At 40.4% G+C, this 12,378-nt stretch overlaps 1 protein-coding gene across 1 annotated transcript in view; it reads left to right on the forward strand.

Annotated features, from left to right (window-relative positions):
* The first annotated feature begins 1,977 nt into the window (after positions 1–1,977).
* TMEM167A (transmembrane protein 167A) overlaps positions 1,978–12,378 on the forward strand; it is a 28,029-nt gene continuing 17,628 nt past the window's right edge. The window contains exon 1 of the mRNA XM_062613864.1: positions 1,978–2,082. Within this exon, the coding sequence (XP_062469848.1) occupies positions 2,080–2,082 (3 nt within the window). The 5' untranslated portion in view covers positions 1,978–2,079. The remainder of the gene's footprint in view (positions 2,083–12,378) is intronic.

A 12,378-nucleotide genomic window follows, 5' to 3' on the forward strand; every position in this document is an offset into this window, starting at 1 on the left:
TAACAAAATAGGAATAAGAGGTATGAACATGCTATGACAAAATGACCATGCAACTTGCTGATTACTTATTAAATGAGTGAGGAAATATGAAAATTAATGAACCACCATAGTTACTAGACTAATGTAATCCCGAGACAAATAAGAAGAAATCTAAAATCAGTATGTATGAAATGTACAGTACAGAAAAAACAGTTATATAAGAAAATACACCTTAAACTCTACATCTGCTTATGTTGAAAAATATTCATTTTGGTGATGATTAACCTGAAACTACTGTTTTACAGAGAACTCAAAACTGCAGTTACCAAAGTTACCACTGCAAATGAAGTTGCACTTTAGAAGACAGCAACAGCACTGTAAGTGTATGTTTGTTTCAGTTGCCTTAATATATTTTGCTTTTTGTTTCTTTTTCATACACATACTTCCACTACGCTGCAGCCTGTTACAGCACCTTATGAAAGTATGTCAAATATAACCTCAGCTTCTTCTGGTATGATGAGAAATTTGTTTCTGCTTAACAAAGGGGAAAAAGCAAAACCTGTCCCACATTCAACAAGCAAAACCAATTTGTCCCCAGTATTGAAAGATACAGAATGACAAAGACCTCAAGAGAAAGCAATCATCTTTGTAAAGTTTAACATCATTCAATTTCTATAAGATAAAATGTATTTATAAAAGGAGAACAAGATTGTTCATAGAACTTCAGAACAGAGGTTTGCCATGACACCAACACCTCAGCACCGTACACTAAATACGAAATAATCATAACATTCTTACACAGAACTGGTCAGAATGTATCTAGCCTTTTCTAAAGACCCTCACAGGATCAAAACTAATTCAATAAAAAGAATAATAGTCTCCTGATTTTTTATTTTTTAAAGAAAGCATGCTACAGCTTTCTCATGTTGAGCCAAAATGAAGGCCTCTTTCATATTGCTCAATGGAAGTACAGCATCGTCAAAACCAACTGCAAGTGCAAGTCACAGCAGGTTTTAGTTGTACCAGGTTTCTCTGACACACAAGTTTAATAGGCCTGCCACGCAGAATCCTAGACTCACAGACTGGTTTGGGTTGGAAGAGACCTTAAAGCCATGGGCAGCGACACCTTCTACTGTGCCAAGCTGCTTCAAGCCCCGTCCAGTCTGGCCTTCAGCACTGCCAGGGATACGGCATCATAACCACCTAGATGTAGATGTGGATCTAGATGTAGATGAGTAACACCTAGCTGTTGTAATAATTTTGTGTCATCAATCACACAAGAAACACTGTGGTCATGACAAGGAAACATACCACCATTACCCAAAGCAATTTAAATTTTACTTGATGTGTTAAGTGCAATTGCAAGAAAGGGAAGCATGTGAAAAACCTCTACCAGCAATGAGTACAGGACAAGAGCAAACTGGACCGGAGAGGTCAGACCAGGAGGTTCTGCTTGCTCGAGGACAGCCCCCCCCCCCCCCCCCCCCGCTAAACTCGCTCGTAAAAGGAAGCCAGTCTGTATTTTACATGAGAGAGAACAGAGCCTGAACTTTACAGTAAAAACTAACTCATTAAGGCGATAGCTGTGTTCTTCGCGCTCGGGCCGGGTCTCCCCTCCGCAGGACCGGAGAGCACAGCGCTTCCCACACACCCCGCGGGCGCACGGACAACCAGCCCGCCCCCTGCGCAGCCGGTAAACTGCCCCACCACCCGGCCGAACCGGTTTGGCTGAGCGCTCGATACCCTGAGGGCACCAGCACTAGCTGTCCGAGTAGGGGCCGCTCTCCCCAGCCCCGGTAGCCAGCACCTCCTCATGGCGATGGGGCGGGGCGTCAGGCCAGCCTCACCTACCTCCTGCCGCGCCGCCGCAGCCGCTTCCGCCTGTGCCGAAAAGCCGCGCTCCCTCGGCGGCACGGCAGCCAACGAGAAACCGAGCTCGCCCTTCCGCCTAGCCTCTCTCCAGCCGCATCCGCCAATCGCAGTCCTTTCCCGTACCATCCCCCAATCCCGCTACTGGCCCACCCCGTGCCCCTGAAGGGGCGCTTCCGCCCGGCCCGGCCTAGCCTGCCGGAAGTGTGATGTGGCCGAGAGCGGGTCGCCATGGTAAGTGCGGGGCGCGGGCGGGCTGGCGGTGGCTCCGCCGCTCTGGGGCACTGCGGGACCGGGCCGCTTCCCGGCCCCTTCCTGACGACCCTGCCAGCCGAGCGATAGCCCATGGGCCTGCTGCCGCCCCGCAAGCCCCGCACATCTTGTTTTGGCTGGGCGTGGCCTGGCTGTGTCGGGTCTTTGAGCCTTTTCAAGGCCGAGGCCTCACCCCGCCCTGGGGCAGCGAGCCGGCGGGATCGCAGCCGTCCCAGTTACACCGTAAAGCCTGGCTTAGCAATTGGCCTAGCAGTATGTCAACCCGGGCATGTCTGCGACCCTTTGCCTTCCTGCCTGGCCTGGGTGCTCGGTGGCGCAGCAGTCCCCGCTCCGACCTGCAGTGCGCCTCCCACGGTGGTGTTTCTGTTCTTCCATTCTGATTTAATGCATATGTCGATGGGCATCCTTGCTTCCAGAGCAGTAAGCTGAATCTTGGCACTGACTGCTGTTCTCCTTTTGCAGGAGTAGTGCCAGGGGCCTAGGTCTGTCTTCTAATGGAAAGTGTTACGTCGTGTATAGAAATGATGTAGAGGTTTATTAGCATTGCCATTAATGTTTTCTGTGATTTCTGCTTTTTGGGGGTTGGGTTTTGGGTTGTTTGGTTTTTGGGTTGTTTACATTCTGTGTATAAAGAGTGTAAACAACTTATCTATATTCTTTATATGACAGGAAAAGGTGGAACGGCTTTAATCTGACAGAGGGGAGATTAAGATGAGCTCTTAGGCAGAAGTTCTTCCCTTTGAAGCTGGTGAGGCCCTGGCACAGGTTGCCCAGAGAAGCTGTGGCTGCCCCATCCCTGGCAGTGCTCAAGGCCAGATTGGATGAGGCTTGGAGCAACCTGGTTTAGTGGAAGGTGTCCCTGCCTGTGGCAGGGAATTGGAACTGGATGAGCTTTTAAGGTTCCTTCGCAAACCAGGCTGTGAGTTTGTGATTCTGTTTGCATTTGGGTTAGAGTTAAAGCTGTGCTGTGAAATAATCTTTGGCAGTTGAGACAAAGATCTTTATATAAAGCAGTGCAGATACATGATTTTAAAATTAGAAGGAAAAACAAAGGAACAGGTAAAAGGAAAAAATGAAAACCGTTTTCTCTGTACAAGTAAAGGTACATAACCTTCACTTCAACACAGAATTGTTTTGAGTATTTTCATAATTTTTCTTAGAATCACAGACTATTGTGGATTGGAAGGGACCCTTCAATATCTCCTAGTCTGATACCATCTGCTACAGGCAGGGACACCTTCCAGTAGACAAGGTTCATCCAGCCCCTGTCCAACCTGGCCTTGACAGGTTATCCATCACCAGTGATTTACACTTTGCAGCTTCCGCAGTGTTTTTGTACTTCCCATGTATTTATTAAAAGATCAGTATCTCTTGGATTTTCTGATGGTTTAGTTCAAGAAAAAGTTCTTAGGCTCCAGATCTTGTCACCAGCAGGAAATTGCTGGAAGTTGCTCACCTGAGCATTCCTTGGCATATCTTTTAGATAAACCTGTTCTAATCTGTGGCTTCAAGCAGTGAACAAAGGGTTTTTATGCTAAGAGGCATAAATTATCTCAGAAGATCTAAACATACAGAGAGCAAGTGAGGTAGAGGGGAAGTGAATACCTCACCTCTAATCAGTGCCTTGAAAAGGTAGATTGCACAGAAGTAGAGCATCACCTTGCTATTTTCTGTAGTACTTAAAACGATTTGAGATTGTAAAAAGGCAAGATAACCTTGATGATCAGCAGATGAGACAATTGCGTTGCTAGTTTAGAACTTAAATATAATATTTATACCTAACAAAAAGATTGCATGTGTACAAGATCTTCCAGGAATTTTTTTAGCTGTCCATCTTGCTTGTTGGAGGCTACTCAGTATGCTTAAAGGAACCAGAGATAAGATAGAATCTTTCAGTGAGATTTTTCCTGTGATTTTATGTCAGCATAGGTTAGAGTAAGATTCCTCAGTCTTGTGTTTGAATTTCCTCAGGGAAAACAATAGTTACCACAGAATATTCAGGACTTTGGATTTTCCAGGAATCTACCTTGGTGCCATGGCTGTTTTTAAAAAAAATTGTTTCGTAAGATTATCAGTCATGAGCTGTAATTAATGACACTTTTCTTTTGAGCTCACCCTTGGCTGTGGGATAGGAAGCAGCTGCTGTCTGTGTATCAGCAGATGGCAGAGAGCAGAGATACAACTCCAGTTCATTCTCTTTCTCCAAAGAAAATGAGCTGCAAACTGTGGCCATTAGCACTGTGAACAGAGTAATTTTTGAAGCAGAATTTCCAAAGGACTTTATCCCTTGGAACTTTCTATCCCATTGTCTCCCAGGCTTCCTTATTATGTTCTTACTAAGCAAGTCCTGATTTGTCCTGGGTGAACGGCCAGCTGCTGCTGAACAGAAAGCACAACTTGTGTTTGTTTTTCTCCTGTTTGCTGCGAGTGAGTAGGAAAAAAAAATCCACTATTTTAACTTATACCATCTTTGAAAGCACGTAGAAGCTGCTCAATGGATAAAAAAGTTACTGGAAAAAGAAGGGATTCAGTATAATGACACAGCTGCTTAATTAATTTAGAAGTGTATGTATTGTTTACTGACCTTCAGAAATAATGTGTCAACTTCTGCAGTTTTGTTTCTGGAAACGAAACTTTCCCTGGTGGGGTTGAGAAAATTGCCACATGCCCGTGGTGGGTAGGAAAAAGGGAGGAAGCCTAAAGTAATATTAAAATTGATAATGAGCCTCTCACATGCCAAAGTGTCACTTTCCCTCGTAGCAAAAAGGTACAGTTTCAGCTAAACATGAGTACACATGCAAAAAGTGGCTTAGTGGATACATTTTCTGTCTGCAATTGCAATTTGGTGATGGAGAATCAAGAATTGCAGAGGACTTCACAAAGATGTCTGCTTTCCCTTCACCCTCTGGTTAGGTCTGACCTCAAGCCCCACATTACTGCTGAAAAAAATAATTTGGGAACTTTCCATGAGGGCAAACATTTCTGCTACAATCTTTGTTGCTCTCTTAGAATGGTGTTTATAGAAGGAAGGGGAATTGCTCATATAACCAATTGTAAAAACATTCATTAGTAAATATTGATCCAAACCAAGCCCTTGGATATAAACATACCAGAATCTGAGACACTGTTGTGCAAAAATGCTCTCAGGAATCAAGTACAAAGTTTTATGTTTGGCATATTCAGTGTTACAAAGAGGAATCGATCCTGATTCAAATTTGCCAATACCTTTGCTTTTATTGTGGCCTAAAGGTAGATAGGGTTGAAAACATCTTCTAGTTTGTCTTACAGTCTTAAGGTGTCTTGGTGTTGTGAATATGTTTTGGAATAATAATGGACAACTTTTTACATGTTAAGTGTTATAACACCATGAGGCGTTGTATTTTTTTAAATAAGAAGCAGTTAGAATTTCAGGCAGTTACAGCTGAAGTAACACATTTTTCATCTGATAAATCCTTTTCTACCCAACTAATTTGATTTTGCTGGAGATCTGAGAGTTTTACACCAAATCTGTAATGTAAGAAGATGCTAGGACCTCCTTTGCCGCCAGGTGTGCAACAACTGACTCGCATCCCTGCAGTCAGTACTTGCAGCTCTGGCATGCCCCTAGCAGTAGGAAGAAACACTGCTAATTGAGGAAGAAGCAAGAAGGCTTGCTTTCCATGTACCTTTCCTCACATCAGAATGACAAGTTTCTCAGAGAACTGAAAAGGAGAGAGGAGAGGAGAAACGCAAGATGCAGTGCGGCTAGGCAGGGACAATGACACTAATAAAGTGCGTAGTAAATCTTACACCATCTATAACTACACCTGTAAATAGTAATGCTACTGTGGAGTGGGCATGTTGTGAGTTACTACCTGAAGTGTTCAATATAGATATTTCTGTGTCAGTTTACAAGAAGATATGAGAATATGGCATCAATATTTCGCTTCTGCCATTATAGAAAAGGAAACTATTCTGCTGTTGTAAGATGCATCTCTTGATCTAATTTGGGAAGAGTAGGATGCAGTGAGTCTGCTTTTACAAATTTTACCACATACCTGAACAGGCCAGGAATGACACTGCTGTGAGAAACCATTTCTTTGCTGAGTGCTGAACAGTTGTTGCTAAACATCTTTGACATTCTGTCTACTATTAAGCATCTTCATTTTATTCAGTAATAACATGAGACGTGTGGATCATTTTTTTTCTGTAAGCCATTTAAAATTAAGATTATACATTGCAGATTTTCCACTCATGATCCAAACTCTTAAGTTGAACAAAAAAAAAAGGAAGGTACCATAAAATCATCAATGTCACAATATTTCGGTTGGCTACAGCATTAGACACCATGCACATCCATGGTAATAGAAGAATCACAGCCTGGTTTGGGTTGGAAGGGACCTTAAAGCTCATCCAGTTCCAACCCTCTGCCACAAGCTAACAGCTATAGTGTTGAAATGTTTTTCTGCTGATGCACAGAACTTGGTGTTAAGACTCACCAAAAGTTTTCATTTTCAACTTAATGACCACAGAAAGAAGGTGGAAACAGCTGGCATCTAAAAATGATACCTGTTTTAGAGATACTAAGGATCAAAATGATGCACCTGAACTCTTCCAAACAAGGGACCTACAGCGGTGCCTGCCCACTGCCATGGGACATCAGAGACTTAGCAGAGCTTTTCAGTGTTTCTTGGCTAACAAAATATGTTTTTTCCTTACAAAGAAGTGTTTATTTTTCATGTTTTAAAGACGTGGTTCTATTACTGAAAAAGAACAAAAAAGTATAGAAATGCTATATATAAGTTGTGTTTTGTTTTTTTTAAATTCTTAAATAAATACTAGCTTTTTGTGTAGCCTTTAGAACAGAAAGATCATACTATCCCTCTAGTGCATGGAGCAACTTCTTAGGCTTTCTGTAAAGATGTTTAGGAACGCAGTTCAGCTTTGAGTTGCACAGGCCTTCTGTGGAAGTAAGAGATTCAGTATTATTTTTCTTCTTGTGCTATGGAGCCAATCTCTGGCTAGTTTTTGAGTTTTGCTTGTGACTTTGGTATGACAGTAAAACTTTCACCATAACATTATTTTCCTAAATTCATCAAGCACTGGCAGATAAAATGTTAGCTGTATTGCAGATGTCAAAAGTATGCAACACAACAAAGCAGAAATATTACAGTGTCTTCATTTTTGAGATCTTTGACTTTCTTCGAAGTCTGTTTTACAAACAGAAGCTTTTTGCATGCTGCTTTTGTTAGAGTAAGGATGTTGTGCAGTTCAAAATGTGCTGGCGTGTTAGAATGGCTCTTATGTCTTTCATTCGCACAGGCCTTTGACTCTTCATTGAGATTTTCTTGTAAATTCAGGTTAAACAAACTGGACAGCATGGTGTTGCAGAAGGGAGAGTTAGCTGATACACTAGAAACAATACTGCTCAGTTACCAAAAACACAGGAATGGTAAGAGTTTATAATTAGGCTTACTTCGGTGAACAGAAAGAGAAGCCAGAACTTGCTTACTTGTGGGAGAGAATGTCTTTTTCTTTACATGGATATTTTTTATCATTCTGTTTGACTACACTCTAGAAATCTCTAGTGTCAAGATTTTTAGAGCAGGAGAGGCAAAAGAGCTACAAATCAAGATCTAAGTAATTGTAGAGAGTTCTGTAGCAATGGCTGAGTATCACCTGCTCTATTTATACCTGCAGAATCTTGTTAGGTTCCCTGTTACTCTGGAGAAGCTTCAGCATCTTAAAAAGAGGCTTATAGAGTTTATTCCTGTTATCTAATGGTAGAAGGGAACAGAGGAAAACTCAGTAAAACTGTAAACTATAGAATCTGCAGAGAATGTGTGGAGCAAACAATATGTTAAGCTTTTACTGCCATATCTAACATAAATCTGTGTTGAGTAATTATACAGACATACACCTCTGTATACATAACCCTGTTTAAAAAAAAAAAGCTTAATATTGTAACTTTCACTTTGTTTTTTCATATAAGATTTTTTGCTGAAATACTGCATCTGCCAGCTGCTTACACCAAAAATTCCATTTTGAATCTGTTGCTTAACTACTGGGGGGGGCAAAGAAGAAGGAATTCAAGTAAGCATGGAATTTCAACATCATCACTTGAGGTGTCATTTCAGTGTTGGTCTGTGGACTTGAGTTGCAGTGAAAAAAACGAAGCTTTTGTAGGAAGGGACAACTGTTTCCATCTGTTAATTCATTTTCTACTTGTTTAAATAGATTTGTTCTGTTTTAAACAGATGTATTGGACTTCAGTTGACTGAAAAGCATATGTGTTAGTTCCTATGTGCTGTACTTGCCATTTAAATTGATAACATACTTCTTCAATAAATGTCTAGGGAAAGATTCCCTATTACTGTAATCAAGCCTTAGCCTGTATTTTATGAATGCAAAAATACATATTTTAGAACTTTGAATATTTTAGGCAGAAGTGTGAATTTGTGTTAATTGCACTTAAATACCTTATGAACTAAATGCTAGGGTAAGTGTTCAGTAAATGTAAAGTAAAAAACGCTGTTAGTGTTGGAGCAGTTAGTAACTACTAACTCACATTTGGATACTTACTAAGAACAAACCATTTTTTCTGAAGACCTCTTGCTTAGTTCTTCAGTATAGTTTTGGAGTAATCACTTTAAACTTAACTGATTTTTAAATTTTGTATTTTTCTTACAGTTCTAATTAGCATCCCTCTTTTACAAATGCTTATTTTCATTCATTTTTATCAGATTACATTTGGCAGCAGTGGGAAAACAAATTATTTCAGAATAGGTTGGAAAATAATATGATTATATGCATGTTTTAATTACTTTTTAGCGGTTGCTTTGACCTGCAAGTTGGGAATAGTCCTGCATGGTTTATTTCCTGTTACTGTTTTCATTATTATACTAAACATTAGTTTTAAACTGGGGAAATATGAATTGCAGTACCAAATAGAAACCTTAGATAATGAGCATTTTTTTTTTCACATTTGTAAGGATTTTGTTAAAATGTCGTAGATTGATTTCACTTCTCTGTGATAGGATTTGAAGCTGACATTACTGTGTTAATGTAGGCTTTTACATTTTTATCAGCACTTGCGTAACCACAGTGTAACTACAGTGTAAGCTCTTGGTAATGATTTAATGTTAGAAAGGCAGCTAAGTGATTGAATATCAGCATTTGTTTCATTGGTTCCAGAGAACACAATCATCAATTTTATAACATCGAGGAGGAAAGAGAAAACCAACAAAAAAAACCTGTTCTAGAAAGACTGTACGTTCTTGCAGCATCTTACACAAATGCGATTATTTCTTTAGAATATTCCAGTAGTTTTAACTGTGTTTGCCCACATAAATTGATTGTTTTAATAGTAACCTAGAGCAAAGTTTAACAACTTGCTGGCACTGCAATAGCCTTTCTTTTCATAGCACACACAGATGAAATCATGGTCACACCACAATTAGATAATCATTTTGTAAATACTGAAAGTCTAGGGAAGATTAAGCTTTGGCTTCAGTATTAGGTTTGTTGAGATAAATTGGGAGAGCTTTTGTTTTAGGCTTTCTACCAACCCAGGGGGACTCAGCACAGGGTTTATGTTCTGCATGGGGTGATTGGTTTTGTTTTTTTTTTTCCCTTTAGAACTGTGGTATCACGTGGCTTATTTTAAAGGAACATGTGTGAGGCAAGGGGATATTCAGCGTTACCTTGCCTGACGCATAGAGTTGCATCAGAAGTTACGATGTAACTTATTACAGTGCTATCCAGGGGTTGCAGCAACAAGTGGTTAAGAATTCTGTGCTGCTGTCTGCAGCAACATGGGAAAAAACCATACCTGAATCTGAGAATGTAAGAGTGATGAAATGAATAGAGTACAGAGTTGCTATGCGTGATATTTTCACTGTAGAAAAGTTTAGGATTATTTTATCTGTTATGGCTATGTCTGCTGAGACTTGTGATCTACCAGTGATCACTGAAAATTTAGGTGATCATATGAGCATGACTTTCCTTTAAGCACATTGAATTCAGTACTGCTAAAGTGCAAGAGTTGTGGATAACCAGAACTCTGAGCAGTGTCTTTTGTTTTTTTTCTTCTCCCCAAATTTAATCCAAACTAAATTGCAGAAGACAACATTGTATGTAATCAGGTTGACAGCGCTCTGCAAATGTTACGGCTCATCAGGATTTCCTTTCTAAGCCACACAGGAATTTTTTTTCTCTAAATCAACACTTTATTGAAGTGTACTGAAATTTAATTCATGCTTTTATATATTAAACTTTTGTTACCATGTACTATTCCATAGATTTATTCTTACTCATCCACAAGCTCCTTCTTCCCTCTCTCCTCACTCCAGAAAAAGGAGCTGATTATATCTTCCAGAGGCAACTGGAGACAGTTTCTTTCCTTGTAATTCTCTGGTTTGCCCCAGCATCCTCTGTGATGTCAGCTACACTGTTCAGATGTGGGCTCAGATGGAAATACATTCAAATGTCTCTAATTGTGACATTTTGTCTTCTACCTGCCATATATTCACATGAGTATTTCTAATACATGCCACCACTGCTAATCTGAACAAAAGAAAACTTTCAGGAGTATTCATCCTTTGTTTCTGCAATGTATTATATGGAATTATTAAGATACAGTATGATCAGGGAAATTTTGAGGTTTTTTTTTAACGTCTAATTTGGGAAATTATTTTAAAGAGCCTTTGGGCATGTAGGTCTGAAAGCTAAAATCTGTCGTTTAAAATTTCTAAAGACTTAAGAAAAAGCTTGCTCTTGCAAGTTCTGCTGAATACAATACGTCATTAGTGCTGCAGGTGATGTATAGCACTCAAAAAGTACCTGGAGATAGCACACAGGAGATGGGGGGATGACAACAGTGTAATTACTTAAGTAACACAGAGTGTAACTACTGCTGTGTTTCCACGATGTCAGAAATGTGCCAAATGCAGATGTAGAAAATGTCTGTATACATAATTAATGCCACAGCTTGCACTGTAAAACAAGATTAAAGTACCAGCACTGATTCTTTTCTGGATTTGGAGTCTGAGCCTTGGGAAGTTGGTTGGCTTTTCAGCAGCCTTTGGATGCAGTCTAAAAGATAGCATCAGTTGTTCCGTGTGCAGAAGAGGTTCACAAGACCTACATTAAGCCAGTCAAAATGTTTGAAAAATTACAATTAATTACTTTTGGATAAGAAGAATCCATTTTAACCAAATGAAGTGCAACCCACCCATATTATATTTTCCAAATAGCTTGGTATGTGAATGCAGTATTTTTTTAAAGGATTCCGAGTCATGTATGACTCTTACAGCAGCTCTTAATTGCATCGGTTAAAGCAGCTGGATATAAATCGCCCTTTTGTGTAAATTCAGCTGGGCCATAAGAGTTACTTCAGATGTGAAATGTGAAGCCATTTTCTCCAGAAATAAGTTTTATTTTTCAGTTTAAAATTGTAGTGAAATTTTAAAATATGCATGTCTGTCCTTTTAAAGTGGCTAAGTAGGTAAATGTGTAATTCATAGCATGTTTCAGTGGAATGGCTTTTGTAATTACAGAGATGCCCTACACTGCATATCTGGAGAAACACATGAAGAGCCCAACAAAGAGCAATTATGTACTGCCCGTATTGGTTGACTAATAGCACATTTCATGAGTATACATTTACAGTCCCTGCTTAAGGGGAAGCAAGCGTGTCCTGCCATTTTCGTGTGTTGAAGTACCCGATACCAGCAGCCTCCTTGGGAAGCAGCTGCAGGAGAAAGCTTGCAGGAATTCATGGGAACCAAGCTCTGGCAGGCGCTGCACTGTGATGAGATGTTGAGAGCAGCTGTCTCTCCCAGAGGACTGATCAAATTAATCAGTTGATAGGGGGTATCTGGCTTTGCTGAGAGGCAGCCACTCCTGGATCCAGCCAGCCCCATCAAGTTCCTAGACCCACAGGAGCCAGGACATGCAGCCACTTGTAGGTTGTAAGGGTTGTCTCTGCACTGGAATTGAGAGTTCCCTAGCTTCTGAAGTTGGCAAAAGTTTGTGCCTAGTATAAAGGCAAGATTATACTGATAATGTTGGGAGTGTGTTGTCCTTTAAGAATGATATGCCCCACTATTTACAACATGGTAGAACATAAATGATGACATTGCTATCTAAGCTGAAATACTAAAGCTAAAAAGCTAAACTGAACATGGTTTAGCAAGTGCTGTGGCTTGGGAGGAAAGCAGGACATGAGGGCTGGCTTTGAGTGTTGGATCACCACCTCACTTCTGTAATACCCCCTCT

Source organism: Pezoporus occidentalis, unplaced genomic scaffold (genome assembly GCF_034315485.1).
Source record: "Pezoporus occidentalis ecotype Australia unplaced genomic scaffold, CSIRO_AGI_Poc_V1 ctg170, whole genome shotgun sequence".
NCBI classification, from domain to species: Eukaryota; Metazoa; Chordata; class Aves; order Psittaciformes; family Psittacidae; genus Pezoporus; species Pezoporus occidentalis.